The following is a 22,566-nucleotide window of genomic DNA, read 5'->3' as shown; positions in this document are numbered from 1 at the left end:
GTTTTCCTAGAAGGTAAACCCTGCAGGATGGAGGTGGACACGGGATCCGCGCTCTCAATCATCTCCTGGGATACCCAGAAGAGGATCCAGCCCAGACTGTCAAGGAAACAGCTACAAAGATGCCACTTGACGCTGCGGTACTACCAGGGCAAGAACATTCCTGTCCTCGGGAAAGGCAAGTTCCTTGTTCAATTCCAAGCCTTTAAGGGCCACCTGCCTCTAGTGGTTGTTAATGGTACCCTCCCTAGTCTATTGGGACTTGATTGGTTTCCTTCTCTCGGCCTTAGTGTAACCGGGATCCATGCTGTCTCAGCTTCTGATGTAGATACACTATTTTCTGATTTTTCCGATGTATTTAGCAACGAGCTGGGTGCTATTCGGGCACCCCCATATCATTTTCAGTAAACCCCCAGGCAACCCCTCTTCGTTTAAAACCACGTAGGGTACCTTTTGCCATCCGTCCCAAATTGGACGCAGAACTAGACAAACTACTTAAGCAAGGGGTGCTAGAACCCACTGATTTCACTAAATGGGAGACCCCCATAGTCACCCCACTTAAGAAAGATGGCAGTTTGAGAATCTGTGCAGATTACAAAACCACGCTCAACCGCTATCTGCAGGTCAGCGCATACCCTGTCCCCATTATTCAGCATCCGTTACACACTTTCGAACCCGGCACCATTTTCGCCAAGTTAGACATGTCACAGGCATACCAACAGTTCCCTGTCGATGAGCAGACAGCGGAATTACAAACCATAGTCACGCACAGGGGGGCATTCAAGTGTAGGCGCCTCCAATTCGGGGTCAGCGTGGCCCCAGGCATTTTCCAGTCACTCATGGAGAGGATTCTCCAGGGTCTCCCAGGAGTGGTCCCCTACTTCGATGACATCTTAGTCTCAGCCACGAACCGACCCCAGCTCATTCAGAGAGTCAGGACAGTGCTGGAGAGGTTTAGACAGCATGGCCTTAAACTTAAGAGGGAGAAGTGTGCCATCGCCACTAGGCAGGTGGACTTTCTGGGTTATAGAATAGACGCCTCTGGCATCCACCCCGTTGAGTCCAAGGTGAAGGCCATCCATGAGGCACCCACACCCACCAACAAGACTGAACTTCAAGCTTTCCTGGGACTCCTGAACTTTTACGCCTCATTCCTCCCGCACAAGGCATCGGTCGCTGAACCATTACATAGGCTACTAGATAAAGACTCGCCCTGGCACTGGGGACCCAAGGAAACCCATGCTTTTAACTCAGTCAAATCCTTACTCACATCAGAAGTGGTTCTAGTTCAATTCGATCAATGTCTTCCCCTGGTCCTGGCTGCTGACGCATCCCCTTTTGGCATTGGGGCTGTCCTGAGCCACAGACTCCCCAACGGTTCCGAGGCGCCAATTGCTTTCTTTTCTAGGACCCTTTCTCCAACTGAGAGGAACTACAGCCAAATCGATAAAGAAGCCTTGGCTGCAGTGGCTGCAGTTAAGAAGTTCCACGAATTCTTGTTTGGCCACCACTTTGAGTTAGTGACTGACCACAAACCTCTTTTAGGACTTCTGTCTGGAGATAAGCAAACCCCGCAGGTACTTTCACCCAGAATGACCAGATGGACCCTGTTTCTGGCCGCTTACTCATTCAAGTTAGTGCATCGTCCCGGTAAGAACTTGAGCCACGCCGATGCCCTCAGTCGCTGCCCCCTGCCAGTCACAGTCGAAGACCCAGCGCCTATCCACGCCATTTTTGAGGTCAACGAACTCAAGCTCCCAGTGACAGCCGAGGACATCGCGGCGCACTCAAAAAAGGACAAAATCATCGCCCAGGTTCTGGACTGGGTGGGAAGGGGGTGGCCGGAAACTCAATGTACAACTGATTTTGTCCCCTTTAAAACCCGCCAGCAGGAACTGTCAAAGTTGCAAGGTTGTCTATTGTGGGGAACAAGAGTGGTCATCCCAGCCTCCCTTCAAGTGCCCATCCTGAAGGTGCTTCACGAGGGTCATCCGGGCATCGTAAGAATGAAGGCCCTGGCCCGCAGCTACGTCTGGTGGCCCGGCATGGACGCTCAAATCGCCAACTGGGTAAGCTCTTGCCAGCCATGCCAACAAACCAGGGCTGCCCCTCCAGCTGCCTCGCCCACCAGATGGGAGAGTGCAAACGCCCCTTGGTCCCGCTTGCATGTCGACCTGGCTGGGCCTGTACATGGCAGGACCTTCCTGGTGGTCGTGGATTCATACTCCAAGTGGATTGATGTAGCCTTACTTCCCACAACCACCACCCAGGCGATAGTTAAGGCCCTAACCCGTCTATTTGTCACCCACGGGCTCCCTGACACGCTGGTTTCAGACAATGGCCCATAGTTCACATCGTGTGAATTCAGCATGTACACTGCTAACTTGGGCATCAGACACGTCCTTACAGCACCATTCCATCCCGCTAGCAACGGGATGGCAGAGAGAGCAGTTAGGTCAGCCAAGGAGGCACTTGCCAGGTTTGGCCAGGAGGATTGGCACTCTAAACTGTCTCGTTTCCTGCTCAGCCAGCACACAACGCCCTGCACCACCACCAACAAATCTCCTGCCGAACTTCTAATGGGGAGACGCCTTAGAACCACCCTGGACAGGCTACACCCTCACTACTGCCCAGACACTCCCTTAGGGTCCGACAGTCTGGTCAGAGACTTCGCCCCACAAGACCTGGTATACGCCAGGAACTACGCGGGGGATCCGTTGTGGGTGCCAGGACAAGTCGTGTCAGTCACAGGTCCCAGGTCCTACAGGATCCTCCTAGAGGATGGACGTTTGTGGTGGAGACACGTAGATCAACTCAGAAGGCGGCGGAAGGGCGCAACAGATACCAACCCATGCCAACCTGCCAGCGCCAACGACGCCTCACCAGTGCCTGATGCGGATCCCCTGCGGAACCTGGTCTTCCCTGACGAGCGAGAGGACTGGCGGGAGAACACGAGTTTCCGGCCAGAGTCACCACTCCAGCCACCGAGCGACCCAGTTGACCAGCCAGACCTCGAGACTCAGCCGGGCCAACCAGAGCAGGGGTTTTCATCAGCACCACAGGACACTACGCCGGGGCAAACCCACGCCCCGACGACCGCTGAGGCACGTTCCAAAGACCAGGACTTGACACCGGCCAACAGTTCACCCGAACTGCGACGTTCTGGTCGCCAGCGAAGACAACCCTCGTATCTACAGGACTACGCATGTCCCCAGCTGGGGGAAAGGGGTGTTATGTCTGTGGAACTGGTTGGGGTCCCCAACCAGGTCCGCTGTTTGAGCGGGAGCACCAGCAGCTCCCATTGGTTGGCTCCGTTTGACAGTCGGCTATATAAGCCGGCTGTCGAGCAGAGCCAGCCATTGTCGCCCGCTGGTCTGCAAGTTAGCAAGCAGACGCGACAACCCTTTATTCCTTGTAATAAAGCCTGTTAGTTGTACGCTCTGGTCTCATGCCTCTTCCTTACATCGCTCCACAACAGAAAGAAAGAAGCTATTCTGCCTAAGTAAAATATTTACATCTTAAAGAGGTCATTGCAAAACAAAAAGGAATCATGACATGCACACTCCCTTTGTTAAATACAAATATACAACCCATACACCATTTTTTAATAAATTAAAGCTTCTGAAAAGCAAACAGGGAAAATTGACAATAATTTCAAAAATTCCCTTGCAAGCTAATATGCCATGGAATGCACCAAGAGTACACAAGAATATGAACAAAAGGAAGTAAGAGGAAAGACAAGCTCCATACATAAAAACTTGAAGGATAGTTTTTCTGCGTAAAAACACAAGAAGGCTGTTCTGCACTTGAAGCAATCCTTGTGAGGTTGAAACAGGGCCTACTCAAGTGTTTCACACAGTTCTATCCAGGAGTTGCCAACCTTTCAGAGCTCAGGGACCACCAAACTCTTAATTTTAAATCCCGTGGACCAGAGACCCTGGGGAAATCCCCCAAAAAGTCTGCAGGAAAATTCCCCACCCCATTTTTTCTACCGATTGACCATTCTTTATTTAGGATCGCAGGATACCGTCTCCAGCTCTGTTCTTGGGGGGGAGGGGGGAGACTCTTTTGGCTTCATGCAAAGAAAGCAGCAGAAGTAGCAGAAGTCTTTTTTTATCTCCTCCAAACTCCACCAGAAATGAGTTTTTGCCGGCGCAGCCTCTTGGAGCAGGAAGCCTTGCAGGGTCCCAAAGACTCATTGCTGGTGGAGTTTGGGGGAGAGAAAGAAAGACATTTGCTGTTTTCCTTGCATGAAGCCAAAAGCAGAAGAAGAAAGAAGTGGAAAGAAGCAGCCTGGTGGCCAGGCGAGGTGCGTGGGGTGAGTGGGGCAAGTTCCCCGCTCCACCCTTTAACCCTTCCTCTCACTATTTCATGTTTTTCACAATGCAAGCAATAAAAGTCTTCGTTCCTGCGGGTCTGGATTAATTGCTTTGGGGATGACATTTCTCTGCGGACTACCAAAATTTTCTCACGGACCACCAGTGGTCCCTGGCCCACTGGTTGGTGATGACTGTTCTAATCCATGGTGATCACTTTTATGTTTAATCTGGATTAAATGTCTTCCCCAGAATCCAGACAACCGCCCTCCCCTGCTACATACAAACCATTTTTTTTAAAAAAAGCAAGTAGAGTTGTTAAACTTGTGGATGAATGAGATGCAGTTTGCTTAGATATCATGGTGACTTTCTTCCTGCATTTTTAAAAATAAAATTGGCTGCCCCTTGACTCAGAGCCTTACTTATCTGAGCTGAAGTGAGACTGTTGAGTGGCATGTTCATAGTAAATAAAAAGTAAATATTATTTACTTAAGATCTGCCTACTTAAGAATCCCCCCCAACAGTTAGCAATAGCACTTAGACTTACATACCACTCTATAGTGGTTTACATCCATCTCTAAGCAATTTACAGAGTCAGCATATTGCCACCAACAATCTGGGCCCTCATTTTACCCACTTCAGAAGGATGGAAGGCTAAGTCAACTTTGAGCCAGTCAGGATTGAACTCCTGACAGTGGGCAGAGTTAGTCTGCTGTACCACCACAGCTCATATATTTGGAATCCACTTTTTGAGGAAAAAGTGTTACAAGATTAATTAAAACATATCATATAATCCGCTTTAAATAAATATAAGCAACAATGTCCAATTTTCAAGAAAAGTATAAATACAGGTAGTCCTCAACTTATGACTACCATTGAGCCCAAAATGTCCAGTGTTAAGTGAGACATTTGTTAAGCAAGTTTCGCCCCATTTTACTGCCTTTCTTGCCACAGTTGTTAAGTGAATCACTGCAGTTGATAAGTTTGTAAGCTGGTTGTTAAGTGAACCTGGATTCCCCCATTGGCTTTGCTTGTCAGAAGGTCGCAAAGGGAATCACATGACCCCGGGACAATGCAAAACAATAAATATGAACCAATGGCCAAGTATCCAAATTTTGATCATGTGACCCTGGGGATACTGCAAAGGTGGTAACTGAGGAAAATGGTCATAAGTCACTTTTTTCCAGTGCCTTTGTAACTTTGAATGGTCACCAAATGAAATGTTGTAAGTCAAGGACTACCTGTACTTAAGTAGTTATTAGTGGCTCTGGACAGTGTAAGGGGAAAATGAGCTTTCTAGAGATTCTCCTTTTTAAGTTTTTTTTTACACTATTTCATTTTCTGTCTCTATTTTTCCTTTATTATCAGCTTCAAGACTGTAAAGTAATGATACATTCCATATTTTTAAAAGAGTCAAACACACAATAAATCATAATTTTTCACACCTTTAAATATTTGTTGGCAACACTGCTGCTGCCCTATGAGCAGATTATGCAGATCTACCCTATCTAGTTTAATTATGGTTTGTTCTTTGGCCTTTTCAATCTTAGGCATATCTGAAGAGGGATCTCTTATCTCTAGGGAAATAGCTTATGACCAAAAAGAAGTAACATTTTTATTGAGTATGTGGCAATGCTTTTCTATAAATCATGGAAACATTTATCACTGCAATGCTAACCTTGTTGGTAGACAAATAGAGCATATATGTGAATTGCAGATATTGATCCTTGAAAGGCATTGTCTTAAGATTATGGCAATGAATCACACCTCAATTAGCCACACCTCTGCATTGTCACAAACTTTTAAATTCAGGTGTTGGTGTGTCTGAACCTGGGACAGAAGGGTTGGGAAGATGGACACCACAATGATACTATCTTGGGTGATGCTGTTAGTGCTTGCAGGTAAATTCTATGCTTAATCTTCTCCAGGGTGATTGAAATAGACTGTAGTAGATGGATCATCCAAGGTCTCCAAAATGGGACTGTTTTTGAAAAATTACAGGGCTGAACCTCTGCATTCTCTGTATCTTCAATTAATCCAGAATGTTCACTCTTAGGAAGCAAATGAAGCAGAGTTCAGATTCCATATAAAGTTTTACATTCTGAACTGAATTTTAGAATTCAGCTTTATAGGAAAGTATATTATGTATCATTTATTTAAATGATTTATACATAAAATGATCTCTGCTCATCCCTTAAGCTTCCAAATTGTGCAAACTATTTTTCTTTTATTGCAAAGTTTCACTTTAAATATATGTTTAGCCAGCAAACTACTATCTATAATTTTGGGGGTGTCTTTTAAGCTGTTAAGAATCTGTCAGTGATCAGAACTCCTTTTGCTAAATCTTTATTAACTGACTATTAACCAACTTTATTCATCTTTAATAAATTCTTTTATCCAAGTTTTTTTTAACAGTGCAGGTATTAGGATTGAATCTTGTATCAATACATTCAATATCTCGCTCAAGTCTCATGAGAAACAATTGATGAACATTCTTTGAATAATATTCTATTTATTCCGAGCACTTATTCGTTACACTTTCAGGCAACCTGTATGTACTTTTCTTTGGTAGTTTATTTGTCCATCTCTTTTTTACAGCTTTGTGTGTTTTCAGACCTTCCCTAAGCTTTTCATGTAGCCATGCTGGCTGGCTTCTTGTATTCATACTTCTACCTTTTGAAATTAAGATGCTCCCTGCAATATCGCTAAGTTCATTCATTAGTATTTCTGAGCAGCTGTGGATACTTCTAACATGTACTAATATGTTACTTCTTTCCCTCAAACAAATTTTATAATTATTATATTTCAGTTATGGGAATCAGACCATGAGGTGTCTGTTATACCTTTTTTCTCATTGCTGAGTCCTGGGGAAATCTCTGCATTTTTTCTTGGGAAGATTTCAAAAGCGATCAGCCATTGCCCCTTTCTTGGGCTAAGAGAGAGATGGACGGCCCAAGGTTAGAAAAATGGATGAGAAGACCACTTTAGTCTTTAGGTTCTTGAACTTTCATACTAGTTATACAAAGTTTGCTTGCAGATATTACATATTATATGATATGTTGTGACATAAATTGTTTTTTTTTTCTTCCATTAAATCACGTCCAATTTGTGGACACTTCCTAGGCCAGTCCCTGAAGTTTTCTTGGCAAGGTTTTTCAATGGTTTGCCATTTCCTCCTTCCATGGCTGAAAGAAAATGACTAGCCCAAGGTCACCCAGATGGCTTTGTGCTTAAAGTGGGACTAGGATTATTCTAGCCTGATACTTAAACCACTACACCCACACTGGTCCTATACATCGTTTATTATATTTATTTATTTTATATACCATCACAACCCACATATCTAAATGGCTTGCAAGCAAAAAACTGAAAAATGCAACAATTCAATAAAGCATCCTACCTAAAACACAAAATCTAATCCCTGTTAAAAAAGTACTATCCCATTGCCACCCACTAAAATTCATGCCGAATAAATGCACAAATAACCTTTAGCAACCTTGCATTTATTTTTTCTTTATTCGACATTGTTATTAATCCTTTTTCAAACAGACAGACATAAAATAAAAATGAACAATTTGACAAATACAGAACTAAAAGGGGGAAAGATACATTTACAGACCCAGTAAACATATAAAAAAGAGCCACAGTGTCTTTTTTAAAAAACCTTTAAAAACCTAAATGCCTTTACTTGGCCATGTTACTTGAAGGAGCATCTTCTCCTTTATAGACATGCCCAGATTTTAAGAGTGTTTCTCTAACAAGGCTCTCCTCCAGCCTCTATCACCAAAAAAGGAGAGGTGAGAATTTAGAGAGAGAGAGAGCTTTTTTCTGTGGTGGTGTCCTAATCTTGGAATGACTTTCTATGGAAGCGTTAAATGGTGCCTCCCCAGCATCATTTTGGTGCCAGGTGAAGATTTTTTTCCCCAGGATTTTGTATTTGTTTAATTGTAATTGCCTTTTAACTTATATTCTTTATATATTGAATGGCTGTTTTGTTGCTGTCTAGTTTATAGGGATTTTCATTTTGCACTTTGTTTGATTTTATTGCAAACTATGCAGAGTTCATCTATTACATATTTCAAAATGTTAAAGAAATAAATAAAGGCATAACTATAACTTATTTTTTTCAGCCACCTATGAATCTTTGCAAGAAAAAATAATTGAGTAAAAAATAGACCCAGCTCAGAAGAAGTAAGGTCTTGGATCAAATTCCAATTTAATATGCTTGCATGTTGAGCTACCAACAACAGATATTACTTGACAAGGCTGATCTGTCGTATAATACAGAACTGATGTTCCTTTTCTAATATTTAGACACATTCTCCTGCCATCACCAATGTACAAAATCAGGAAAATACACCTGCAATTTTAGCCTTTATGTAAAGAGGAAAAATTTCCCAAATTTTAGGGTGTCTGGACATAGTACTTTGTCTGCTTGAATCACTATTTCCTTTTTTCAGGAATAGTGGCAATGGGAAGAGAAATTTTTCCTTATATTATCCAAGCCAGCTAAAGAGTATCTGGATTTGTATTATGTTATTTGGCTTGTATGCAAGGCAGAAAGAGACTTTTTATATCTTTCTTGCGCTTCACTGCTATTATACACACATGCAACTTGAATTATGTGCTTGCTTTGCATTATTTTATTCCTCATGATTGCTTATTTGAAAAAATATAAAACAAATAAGTAAAGCATGCAATACACTTGGTTATATTGTTAGGGTTTAGTGGTCAGGGTAGTTTGTAAGCATTCACTAAATCTTCTAGTTTACATGATATATTCCTTTTAAAAACTTTTTGGAAAAAATATTTTGCAATGACATTTAAACTCATTAACACTTTGTTTATATTATTTCTACAGGTAATTCTGAAATAACAACAGCAAGAACAGCAACTGCTGCCTGTAAGTCTTTTTTGAAATAATATTGTTGCTGCTGTTGTGCTGCTGAAAATTCTGAAGAGACACTTATTGCCATGCTTGCACATATTTATACCTCATAATTTAGTACTAAAATATAGTACTATATGTTTAAAGCAAATTTCCTTCTAGATTTGCCTCAAACATAATTTCAAATATGTAATTTTAAGAGAGCACAGATAATATTTCTCCACAACTTCCTGATTCTTTTTGCATTGCCTTTTTGTGTGAATCAGTTCATGCACTAATGTAAATAGAGAACTGATTGTTGTGGCATTTGGCTTTGGACTGAACTGCAACTCTCATGAAACCATATCAATCCACCTCCAGTATCATATGCACTCAGCTGACATGAACCAGAGGCTTATTTTGTATGATTAAGAGATAATTGCAAATATTTTGAAAAAGGAGCTTGAGAATTTATGGGAATGCATGCAAAACACTCTCCCTCCAAACCATTAAATATCTTTTTGCAGACACAGGTGGATGTTTCAGGATATATTTCTGAATATGTGTGTGTGTGTGCGCGTGCACATAGCTACTGCATTTTATTATCCAGCAAGATAATGTCCCTCTGCAGGGATATTTGGGTAACTGCAAACACAGGGACTTAAATCCTGATAATGTGGGGATCGCTACAGTGTAAAGGAACTAAATGGTCCTTGGTGCTCTCTGAGCTTGGTTGTTTTCTTGCAGATGTTTCATTATCCAACCTAGGTAATATCATCAGTGCAACTGGTATTTCTCAATTCAACCCTGAGCTACATATATAACTGGGTTTTCACTGGCATCTCTAATACAAGACAGTGAGAAGTATTGTATGCTTACAATTTTTCAAAAGTCGAATTGTACACAGAAATGAAATCAGGGTAGAGGAGGCTTGAACTATAAAAGTTAACACCCTTTGACACTTCAGAGACTATCACTGCTAATTTAATCATTTTAGTTTGTAGACTTTATTGAGGCTTGAACCATGTCTTCCTGCAAGGAAGAAATATAACTTTATGGACCCAGATGAACACCCCTTCAATGCTAGAAGCCATAAGGAGCAAGGGACAAGCAGACACACAACTGATCAAACTTGACCGAACAGATTATCCATATTATTAAGTCTTAAAATATGAAATTCATCCAAAGGTGGACATGTTTACTGAAACTGTAGAGTCTAAACCTATAAATATTCAAATAAAATCTTCAGCTGTATTTATTCAGAACTATGTTCATACGTCACACTACTCCAGAGCTATTTTAATGATAGATTTTGAATAAATCACAATTATTTTGGTCCACAAAACCAAAAATATTTAATGCTACTTTAAAAACCTGCAATAGCAATGGGTCCACCACATACAAGGATAACCATACAGTATATGAAGTTTGGACACAAACATGGTGCTTGTGTATGTTAAGCAAACCCAGTATAAGTTGGTATTCAGAACATCTGCAAACTTTCTATTAGGCAAGCCCACCAAGGAGAATTAATTTAGGCAATATAGTGGAAGTAGCACTGTAACACAAACCCCATCCCTTTCATGTTTGCATTCTGGACATTTAAAAGTTCATTTAATTAATTAACTGCTTATAAAAATAAGGTTTCTTTCTAGAGAGATATAAATCATTTTCATGTATTATTAAGAAATATTATTTCTAACAAGAACAAAATCAAAGTCTGATCTGCTGCAAGTTTGCAATAACAGATTTTCCTGCACATCACTGTCGTATTTTTTATTTTATTTTTCAGTTACAACCCCAACTGATCATCATGGTGAGTTTTCAAACATTTATGTTGGTTTGAGTGAGAGTTGTTATTTATTTTATTTTTTATTTTATTTATTTGGTTTAATTGCTTACAAGATAATAGGTATCATTTATATTATATCAGCCTTTGTCAACCAGTTGCTTCCCAAGTGCAACAAATGCACAACTGGAATTCTGGGAGCTCTGATCTGGAAAACTGCCATTTGGGAAAACTGCCGTTAGACAAATAAAGTTTGAAGTAGAGGGTTTGAAAATGAGACAGGTGACAAATAAAGTTGCCTTTGCCCTATAAAAAATCATCACAAGAAAAATAATTCAGGAATAAAAATGACTACACCCAGGCTACTAGTACCAAGCTGTAAGAGTCAGATGACTGCTAGACTACTTAAAAAATTGAATTCTTGTCTGCCATCTAGTAGTTAGGTTTTTGCAATCCAGACATTGTATTGATATATTATATTGCCCAACTTGCTGTCACAAAACTCTGAACAGTTTACAATCTGTCAGTTTATAATGTTATACAAGTTTAAAATATTAAGCTATAGTGGCCTAAGGATCAAGAGAGAATTGCCATGTCATATATAGTAGTACTCCAATTATCCAAATCTTCCTTGGTCAGCATACCATACTCTGGCCCTCTGTCTGTTTGCTTTCTTTAACTGCTCTTTGGCCTTTGAATCATGGCTTGTTTAAGGAGGAAGACTTTTATAGGAAAAGATTGGCTTCTTCATTCAAATGGAGGTGGGAAGAGAGAAGTTTTAAAGATAAGCCTTTATGGAAGGTGTATGTATATGTAAACAGTTACCCAACAAGCACAACAGCGTCAAGATGCTGATAGGCATGTAACACCTACTTAGAATAATTATTTTCCTAAAGAAACAAGCAGGCATTTTGGGAGGGGATGGAATTGGGGCATGGAGTGAAAATGTTACTTAAAACTGTAAAGGAATGGAATTTATCAGTCGGATGGTGAAGAGAAGCATATTTCCCCTAATGTTATTCCCTGCTTTGTTCCAGCAATATCTGTTTTCCCATCCCAAATCAATAGCTGTGGAAACATAACCAGTCCTTGCTATTCTACTGCTCCAGTTAAAAATTACCTTTTTAAAAAAATAGTCCGATAGCAAAGTCCAAGTCAACATTTCTATCAAGTCATCTGAAACTGCACTACTTGAAAAGGCAGTGCCATCGAGAGGGACTCTACTAGACCCTTCTCTGTTGTGGTACTATATCTTCCTTCTGGAATGATATTTCCCCTTCCAGTCCTTAAATCCAAAGGTTCCCCTCTGATTAAGTTTGAAGTCCTTTGAAGTCCTAATTATCTTTCCAAACTTTGATCAGGGCAATAGTTGAATCCTGTTGGATGTTTTTTATTTTTTCTTTCTTTCTTTCTTTCTTTCTTTCTTTCTTTCTTTCTTTCTTTCTTTCTTTCTTTCTTTCTTTCTTTCTTTCTTTCTTTCCTTCCTTCCTTCCTCCCTGCCTTCCTCCCTGCCTTCCTTCCTTCTTTCTTTTTTCTTTCTTTCTTTTTGCATCTTTCATTCAGACCACCCATAACATTTTTGTATGCTTTTGCCCTTTACTTTTTAAATTGGGAGTTACTCAGAGGTGGTAGGAGTATATTGAATAATAAAATAAAACATAAACTAAGTGTCTGAGGAAAAGAGACCTATCCCACCATTTTTTCTGACAAAGTAGTGCAGGGAGTTTTTGAACAGAAGAGCCTCATCTATAATCTGAAGTAATCCTGCCCAGATCTATCGTTGTCACATCAAAAACAAGCCACTAACCTGTCGGAAGAAGGAATGGAAACAAAAGGTTAAGATTTACAGTATATGAGCAACTTTTACCCCAAAGCAGGCAAAGCAGGCAGGCAGGCAGTTTGAGTTGCTTGCAGAATCACAGAGTCACTCACAGATCTACTTTTCTACAATCTGCTGCCAGAGGCAGTGGCACAATTTGCCAGTTCTCCTAACTGTGCAGAATCGTAACAACTGGTTCTATAGAACTGGTCCAAATAGGTAGAATCCCACCCCTGGTTTAGTGTTTCCAAGGTGAGACTTTTCTGGTGTGCCCCATTTAAAAGTAGTAAGACTGAAAGAAGGCAATAATTCCACATTTATTTGGAAGTTACATTTTAAAACCATAATTTTGTGTGCATTAAATGTACAAATATGTAGACACCTAATGATTAATTAATTAATTAATAGCTGTGGTGGCACAGTGGTTAGAATGCAGTACTGCAGGATAATTCTGCTGACTGCTGGTTGCCTGCAATTTGGCAGTTCTAATATCACTGTTCAAGGTTGACTCAGCCTTCCAAGGTGAGTAAAATGAGGACCTAATTGTTGGGGGCAATATGCTGGTTGTGTAAACCACTTAGAGCGGGCTGTAAAGCACTGTGAAGAAGTATATAAGTCTAAGGGCTATTGCTAAGTGCTGTTGCTAATAACACTATTTTTTAATGTCTATTTAAAGGAATTTATGTGAGGCTGTCGAGAAACTGTTCCGGTCTTCTTCAAGTTTATTTCTTTAGTGGCTGGACTGGTGCATGCTATAATCAATTCAGCCTGAGGGAAGCTGAGGTCGTCTGCAGGGAGCTGCAGTGTGGCAGAGCACTTACAGTTAGCAAATACAACAACTTCACTTACCCTTACTTGAATAATGTGTTCTGTACTGGCAGTGAAGACTACTTGCGGCAATGCTCTTTTCAAGGAGGCTGCCGAACCAACGCAAATGTTGCAGTCACATGTGCAGGTATAAGCCATTCTCTGATTTTTTGTCACATTGATACCAGGAACATCAGGCTATGAAGTAAAGACAGAGGTCCAAAGTACAATTCAATATCCATAGGCCCAGCCACCTCCAACTTAGTGCCCTTCAAAAGTACTAGCTGTATTAGCCATACGTCCATGAATTGTATTGGCTGGAAACATTTCATGCTCCATCATCAAGGAGAGCTTCATACAAAAAGGAAGCTGACAGGATATTGTTACTATTTGTTTGACCGATATGTTCATGACCAATCATTTATTAGTCCCTGATAGTTGGGGTCTTCTTCATTTATAGGTATCCCTCGACTTATGACAATAATTGAGCCCAAAATTTCTGTTGTTAAGTGAGACAGTGGTTAAGTGAATTTTCTCCCATTTTACAAGTCAGTTGGCAAGCATCTGAATTTTGATCACATGATCATGGGGATGCTACAAAGGTTGTAAGTGTGAAAAACAGTCATAAATCACTTTTTTCAGAGCTGTTGTAAACTTGAATGGTCAATGAATGTACTTATTGTCCAAATAATTCTCTTTTCTATACCTGCAAATCTGATTTACATGAATTTTTCCAGTACATAAAATTATTTGATTATGCAATTCATCATATAAGCATTAGCTATTTACATATTTTCCTAGAAAAGCAGAAAATAATTACCAAAATAAAAGTATATTTATCATGAGCAATAATGTGTACAACAATGTGTAGATTTAATGCCTCATGTTTCCTTTTTTGTTGTTGACAGACCGAGGATGGCTTCCATCAACAGGTAATTTTGTATTAATACAATTGTCAAACATCTGAACAATAATGTGTACAACAATGTGTAGATTTAATGCCTCTTGTTTCCTCTTGTAGTTGACAGACTGAGGATGGCTTCCATCAACAGATAATTTTAAATTAATACAATTATCAAACATCTGAAAAATCAGGAGAATTAGATCTCTTGCAGGTGCTTAGGGACTTGTGACTTATGACTCATTTGACCCCTCCCTCAGCTCAGCCTGGTCATCTTCAAAATAATTTATTCATATCCAGCTGCAAAATATAAATCAGTTTTGCTGTTGTAAAACATTTTGCTATTTATAAAAAACAATAAACATACACACACGTATGCATATATGTCCCTGATATCCGTTGCTCAGCCTTGAGATGAGTAATTAAGATCCATTAATTTGTTTCTTTGGTACTGTGTAATTGCAACATTCCTTAGCTTCAGGAAAACCCAAACAAATCCTGATTTGAAATAGAAGTAAATGGCATCTGCCCTCTTTATTGTACAGCAGTTTAGAGCTAAGAACCAAGAACTGATCTGAATATAAGGGAAATAACTATAAGCACTCTGACTATTTAATTTTATCTCTTTTTTTGTGGCATGATTTAGCAAATGATTTTTAAAAAACTGCACAGTTACTATCTGTCTAATAGTTAGATATTATGTTGAAAAAAAAAGACCTGGTTAGGTATGAAATTCTCTTAAATCCATTTTTTCAGATATAATTTCTTTGCTCTGTTTGTTGGTTTATTTGAAAAAAATTTAGTTACAGAGGAGCAATACTCCATTGATTCATTTCCAACCAAAATTCACTTCCCCGTTTATTTTCAGTTTTGATACAAAATATGTTGTTATGGTAACCAGTATTTTTGTAGCATATAAGGAATTACAGGCAGAGATATCATTATGTGAATGGTATGGATCTTGTAACATTATACAGATGCAATCACTAAAATTAATTTGGAGTGCCCCCCTGAGGTGATCAGTTCTTACAACAAGATAGGGAAAAATCACTATGGCAGGTATATCTGCGTTGCAGTTCTCACTCAAGATTCTTAAAAGCATCAAACTGAATTTGGTTACTTATCTTTGTACTTAATTATTCTTATTTTGAATATCTTATTCTTAATTATCTTATTATGAACCATCTCCATCAGAGATGGAGATAGTTCATAAAATTAAGGCTTTTAAAAAGGCAGATAGAAATATATAAGGGACTGTTAGATAGACATATGAAGTCAAATGAAAGTTGATTATGGTATTTTCTAATTTAATATACTATTAATATATCTATGGCTATAGTCCACATGGGATGCTTTCTATTATGTTCTTTTCTTTCAAGTTGTTTTCATTAAGAAAATTTTGTACATGTGTGTGTATACAGATGCTGTAGATATCAAATATGGTTGACATACCCTCAAATATTTCATGGGTAAAATGTTATTAGTGTGCTATTATCTGTCATATAATTTAATATGTCTCTTTTCCTTTTTTCAGCTCCTTTTCCACCAACCAGACCACCTAGTAATAGAACAGGTAATATTATACGCTGTGCTTTCCTACAATTTGCTAATATGAAAAAAGGTTATGCTTGGTATCCAGAAATCACATATAATTTGGATATTAACTGTGACATTTCTTTCTGTTTCTGATTGTAGTTAGGTTTACAATAACACTATCTTTTAAGCTGTAGTTTCAAGGACTATTGATTTCAGCTAAATTTTCATATCTGGCCTGTAAAATTCCAGAAGACTATGGGATAGCCCCACAGTAATATAAAACTCTGATTTTGATGCCATCTGTGGATTTTTAGTGTGGTAGTGTGGATTTTTACAGCCCAATTTTGCTAGATTGATTTTTTCCACAGGTTTCCTAATTTTACTGATCTTTTAAGGAAGTATATATAATAATAATTACGCTCTAGTAACAATTGAAAATAAAATTATAAAATTTTATTTTATTCAATTTCATACTTTCATTTTCAATTGTTACTAAATAATAGTCAATTATTGTATTTATTATACAATTATTATTATGATTGAGTATACAATTATACTCAATTAAAAGTATACTCAATTTTATTGATATATTACCAAGAAAACTGGATAGCAAAGAATATATTTGAGGACCATTTTATGCTGATGGTTGTAGGGCTAGATTAGGACCAAAGAAGCAGAGGTGGTATTCAACAGGTTCTGACCAGTTCTGGAGAACCAGTAGTGGAAATTCTGAGTAGTTTTGAGAACCAGCAAATACCACCTCTGACTGGAGAGTTTACAGTATCCTTCCCCTTCCATGTCCATCAAGTCACGCCCACAGAACCGGTAGTGAACAAATTTGAATCCCACCATTACAAAGAAGCCACAAATCTAGGTATGCAGCTGGGTTTTGGAGTCAGTCCCTCTTTCTGAAAATGTTGCTAAGAAAGGTACATGAATGTTTCCATATGGAGTAGGGATCCAAGATCAAAATTGTTTTGAAGTATTGGTATATGCTAACTGATACATAGCAATTATTCCCTTTTTAATCCTTGCTTTATAAAAATATCCCCACCATTTAAAAATCACTCCCTCTTGTGTTGGAAGCACTGAAGCATTTCCAGGTTGAAGGATTAGCCAGTGACATCGCTGTTGTCCAGACGACACCTGGCTTGGGACTCCTTTCATGTCCCCGTTAAGTTGCCCACCAAAGTGGGACCCATCTATTAACTTACGATCACCCACTTTTAAACTAATGGGTTTACAGGAGTTGAAGCAAAGGATAAGAGGTCGCCCCATCCTGCAGCAGCATTTGGGTCTCAAAACAGGCTTGCTAATTGCCAATCCAGCATCCTAACATGAGCCACCACACTCCCATTTAAAAATATTTATTCCAAAACATCAATTTCTCATAAAAATGAATTTCAACTTCTTTGTCAAGAAAAATCAAATATGTTTGGCTCCCTCAAGTATTGGAAAAGTCATCAGGTGGTTGCCATAGTTAGAACCAAGAATTTGCTAGGACTTTAAAAGCATCAAATTATACCTCACATTGGATTCATAAGGGAACATGTTCAATGTTGTATTCCGATCCATTATTGACATTAACAAACACGCCTCATAATTAAAGAAAATTAAAACCATTATTGTGATATGACAGTGATTTTTGAATGATAAATTTAAAAAAAGATATCAGGAATATATTTATTGAGGTAGAGTTTTGGGGAGGAAGTTGGTTTTGTTTTTGTATAATAATATCTTATTTTTTCAGGGTGAAAAAGCACAGACTTGGAGCAGACAGTTTGATGGAATTATTATTATCTTTATTATTATTATTATTATTATTATTATTATTATTATTATTATTATTATTACTACTACTACTACTACTACTACTACTACTACTACTACTATTTAAGATTTAATCTTCAATTCTATTCATAGTCTGGGACTGGTAAAAACTTAACAATTCAAGCCTTAACCAAGGACCTAAGAGCTGTTAAGGTAGTGTCTGAGTATATAGGCAGTTCTGAGTAAGGTACTTTTTTTTTTTTTTTTTGCAAAGTCAGGATATTCAGGTCTGATAAGTTCAAAATTTCCATGATCTAGGCAGCCCTTTGGGTATTACTCCAAGGGCTCTATTAATATTGGTACTATTGATTTTGTCCTCCATAATTGCTCAACATCAATTTGCAGAACGCAGTATTTTGTTATTTTTTCTAGTTGTTTCTCTTCAATTCATACATTATCTGGTGTTGCAATATCAATGAACTATATTGTTGTTGTTATTCCTCCTGTAATATTTTTCCAGCATCCTCTTGGTTGGGGAAGCTGGAAACTGAAACACAAAATCTCAGTATGCCCATTTTCTTCCAAGGTCTTCAAGAAAAGAAAAATAGCTCTGTTGAATAGTTGTATGCAAAATGTTAATTTTCCAGCAACAATATAGAAAAAATTGCCATCATCTTCTCCTTAAATTTTCTAAAAATTCCCAAATAAGAATACATTTGGCATTTCCTAATAACCTCCAAGAAAATTTAATCCCAATAGAATCAGCCCTGATTATTTGTTTTGAGATCAGCCAACGTTGGGTAGGTTCTGAGTATCACATCTGCATATTAAAATTTGTGAATTGTCAAGAAGAGAAATCATACTAATTGATTCATTAATTAAATTTTAAGAGCTCCGATTGGTAAATGGAGGGAATCGCTGTCGAGGCCGCGTTGAAGTTCGGCGTGACTTTGGAGAATGGGGGACAGTTTGTGATGATATATGGGATCTAAAAGATGCGGCAGTAGTATGCAGACAACTTGGATGTGGACCAGCTATTGAAGCAAAAAGCGGAGCCTATTTTGGACAAGGATATGGTCCTATTCTCCTGGATGACGTGAACTGCAGTGGGTATGAATCCCATCTTTTGGAATGTAAAACTTCAGGCTGGGGAAATCATAATTGCAACCACCAGGAAGATGCTGGTGTCATTTGTTCAGGTACGTTCTCATCCTGTGATGAGACCAATATACATATTTTATGGGGGAAGGAGGTTTTCCCCATTGGTAGTTAATGTTGAGAGTTTGTACATCTTAGTGTACTTAGTGTTGGAACTTAATATTCTAACTCCCCTAAGGAAAACCCAGGATACTAACAAACAAACCCAGAAAAAAATGATGGCTATAAAATTGTAAAGGGATAAGATTCACCAAGAAAAGAAAAGGATAGGGCAAAATTGCAGAAATACATGTCAGCAACTTTTACCTGAAGAAAAATGTCATGCCAGCCTGGCATACAACTGAGGTTAACTTGTTGCACTTGTTGTTGTAATGGAGACCCATGAGTGTGTGTGTGTGTGGGGGGGGGGGAAGAGCCAGGTTTTAAGACTTCATTTAAATACATTGGGAGCCATATGAATCTTGAGAGGGACTTCATTTCAGAGGCCAGGCGCTGTAACAAGGCCTCTGTTTTCTTGGTCTCTTGAAGTGATACCAGTGATAACTGATGGAATCCAAAGCATCCTAACTCTAACTGCATAGAACGGAATCACAGAAGCCATAGTAGATAGACATTTCTTCAGATAAACAGATAAACAGAATTTTGAATCCCACCCCAAAGCCTCCTGGTAACCAGTGCAGTTAGATATAACCCAGGAAGATGTAGCTGAATAATGGTTAAACAGAGGAAGCCACAAAGAGATCATGCTCTCTGCAGGAAATTTTAGGACAAGATGCATAAATATAAGCTAGGATTCTATACAGAGAGAGTAGTAAAAGAGCATGTAGCTTAGTGACTCTACTGAGCCATCATCTCAAGGATATGTGATTGTACGGGGGAATATTTTGATAATGCCTGGTAGGCATAGCTCTCTCAAATTAGACAATAACTTCAACATCCCTGAAATAGTCACCTAATATTGCCAGAGAATCTTTTATCGAAGTAAAATTAGTTACATGATGATTACAGTGCAGGCAAAGAGAGCCGTTTAATTACATTGAATCAGTGATGGGAAAACATAGCACTTTTGCTTTTTTGTACCCTTGAAGTGGCCTCTCGAAACCAAATAGTTGGCACAGAAATGAGCACAAGTGAGTAACTTTTGCAGCCTTAGCAAAACAAAGCAAATACTATTCTTCTGGTCATTGTATCCACTTTACAAGCAGTGTGATAAGAAATGGATGTGCATATCAATACAGCCACTGTGTGGCTGAACTACTACAGTAAATCTCTTAAAATGTAATCAGGTCCCTTTTTTTTTCTTTTTCAGCAAGTGTTCAACCAACAACAGGTAATATGCTGAGGCACTAGAAGTGTATTTCAATGTACATTTTGATTATTTGAAGACTTACAGTTGAGTGGATAATTTGGAGATGGGTGGGGGGGTTGTTCCAGCAATCGCCTGACAAACATGATGCTGTCCAATAAGTTAGTATCTGGACTCCTGTTCATTTTTGAAACATGTCATTTTTTCCTTGAAAATGAGCCTATGTGGGAACATATTGGATTATTCTTCTGCACCCAGATAGCCTCTACACCCAGGGACAAATATCTCGCAGTAAAATCTGGACCATTCACTGTTTATGGCAATCTGATTTTTTTCACACACAGCAAAATAAGCAAAGCAGGAGACTTTTTATTTGTTTGATGAAATAAGTGCAGAGTGTTTCATCTTTATTCTTTGTTTATTGATATATTTTGGATTGCTAACAATAGGTAATTTTGAAATAATATCTGCAAAACAGGGCACGAGGATCCAATTGTAAAATCTAAACTAATTTGGCAACTAAAATTTGCTCTGTATTTGTTTCAGTGTTTGTTATCTAGTCGTATGATAAACATTTCTATTAAGTAGATTAAGTGCCATCAAGTAAGTGATAACTCTTTAACAACCACACAGATAGATTTTCTCCATGATGATCTGTCCCTAACCTGGTCTTTCAGGTCTTAGAACAGTGAACCTATCACCACCGTAATGGAGCCCATCCACCTCCCATCACAAATTTACCTTTATTGGGGTAATATGACCTATTCTGGGTTTAACTGTAGTAATAAAAAAACTATTATAACTTTAGTTCTATTTACTAAAGCAGAAAATGTTGCTATCTGAACACATTTATCCAAAATAGAGTGGATAAATATATTATCACATTCACGTTCCAAATCAAATCTAAGGATTTCAGAGTGCATGGTAGATGTTTTAAAAAAATCCCCAAGCATGTGCCATGTCTCCCTGCCCAAGCTATCTTTTCCTCTTCGAGCATTGCACATCTCTATTTTGCATTATTTGAACTACTGAGCCACAGTGGTACAGTACTGTAGGTTACTTCTGCTGACTGCCAGCTGCCTGCAATTTGGCAATTCAAATCTCACCAGGCTCAAGGTTGACTTAGCCTTCCATCCTTCCAAGATGGGTAAAATGAAGACCCAGATTGTTGGGGGCAATATACTAAATCTTTAAACTGTTTAGAATGGGCTGTAAAGCACTGTAAAGCAGTATATAAGTCTAAATACTATTGCTACTGTACTGTGAAAACAAGCAAAGAAACAAAAACTCCTTCTTGGTGATTGAAGATTGAATTTATTTATTTATTTATTTATTATTATTTTTATTATTTTTTTATTTTGATTTGTCAATCGCTTACAAGATAATAGGTATAAGTATATACATAGTTATGAATACATGAAATGGGTACATATAAGAAAAATAAAAGAAACAATAGGAAAGGGACGGTAGGCACATTGGTGCGCTTATGCACGCCCCCTACAGACCTCTTAGGAAAGGGGTGAAGTCAATAGTAGACAGTCTAAGGTTAAAGTCTTTGGGATTTGGGGAAGAAACTACAGAGTCAGGTAGAGTATTCCAGACATTGACCACTCTGTTGCTGAAGTCGTATTTCCTGCAATCAAGTTTGGTGTGGTTAACCTTGAGTTTGTATCTATTGTGTGCACTTGTGTTCTTATGGTTGAAGCTGAAGTATTCATTGCAATGTATGATTTTATATTCCATACTTAGATCAGACCAAAGATGGCATAATTCAAGGTTTTCTAGGTCTAGAATTTCAAGTCTGGTGGCATAAGGTATTCTACGAGTAGAGGAGTGGAGAACTCTTCTTGTGAAATATTTCTGGACTTTCTCAACTATGCTAATATCAGATACGTAATGTGGGTTCCAGACTGATGAGCTGTATTCAAAAGTATTGGTTTAGCAAATGTTTTGTATGCTCTAGTTAGTAGTGTGATATTACCAGAGAAAAAGGTACGTAGGATTAGGTTTACAACTCTTAATGCCTTTTTGACTATGTAGTTACAGAGGGCTCTAGCACTTAGATCATTAGAGATGAGTATTCCAAGGTCCTTTACAGAGCTTGGATCATCAGCAAGGTCTTGACTATTCAGCTTGTATTTTATTTTTTGCCAATATGTATGACAGAGCATTTATTTGTTGAGATTTGAAGTTGCCATTTGTTTGACCATTCTGATACATAGTCAAGATCTTTTTGAAGGGTAGCAGTATTGTCTGTGGTATTGAACAGCTTTACATCATCAATGAAGAAGACACAGTTG

At 38.7% G+C, this 22,566-nt stretch overlaps 1 protein-coding gene across 3 annotated transcripts in view; it reads left to right on the top strand.

The window, feature by feature from the left end:
* Window positions 1–22,566, top strand: part of LOC113439044 (scavenger receptor cysteine-rich domain-containing protein DMBT1-like) — a 52,427-nt gene that overhangs the window by 6,216 nt on the left and 23,645 nt on the right. For 2 of the 3 annotated variants that reach the window (XM_087932574.1, XM_087932573.1), the window contains exons 2-9: window positions 6,126–6,214; window positions 9,175–9,216; window positions 10,973–10,996; window positions 13,465–13,743; window positions 14,504–14,527; window positions 16,031–16,069; window positions 18,693–19,001; window positions 20,270–20,290. In XM_087932574.1, coding sequence (XP_087788700.1) covers window positions 6,166–6,214; window positions 9,175–9,216; window positions 10,973–10,996; window positions 13,465–13,743; window positions 14,504–14,527; window positions 16,031–16,069; window positions 18,693–19,001; window positions 20,270–20,290 — 787 coding nt within the window. In that variant the 5' untranslated portion in view covers window positions 6,126–6,165. The remainder of the gene's footprint in view (window positions 1–6,125; window positions 6,215–9,174; window positions 9,217–10,972; window positions 10,997–13,464; window positions 13,744–14,503; window positions 14,528–16,030; window positions 16,070–18,692; window positions 19,002–20,269; window positions 20,291–22,566) is intronic. The other variant, XM_087932575.1, reaches the window with a different exon arrangement.

Source organism: Pseudonaja textilis, chromosome 4, assembly GCF_049901715.1.
Source record: "Pseudonaja textilis isolate UNSWEBS1 chromosome 4, rPseTex1.2, whole genome shotgun sequence".
NCBI classification, from domain to species: Eukaryota; Metazoa; Chordata; class Lepidosauria; order Squamata; family Elapidae; genus Pseudonaja; species Pseudonaja textilis.
Note: the sequence above shows the minus strand (reverse complement) of the source record. Positions and strands in the feature narration are given on the sequence as shown.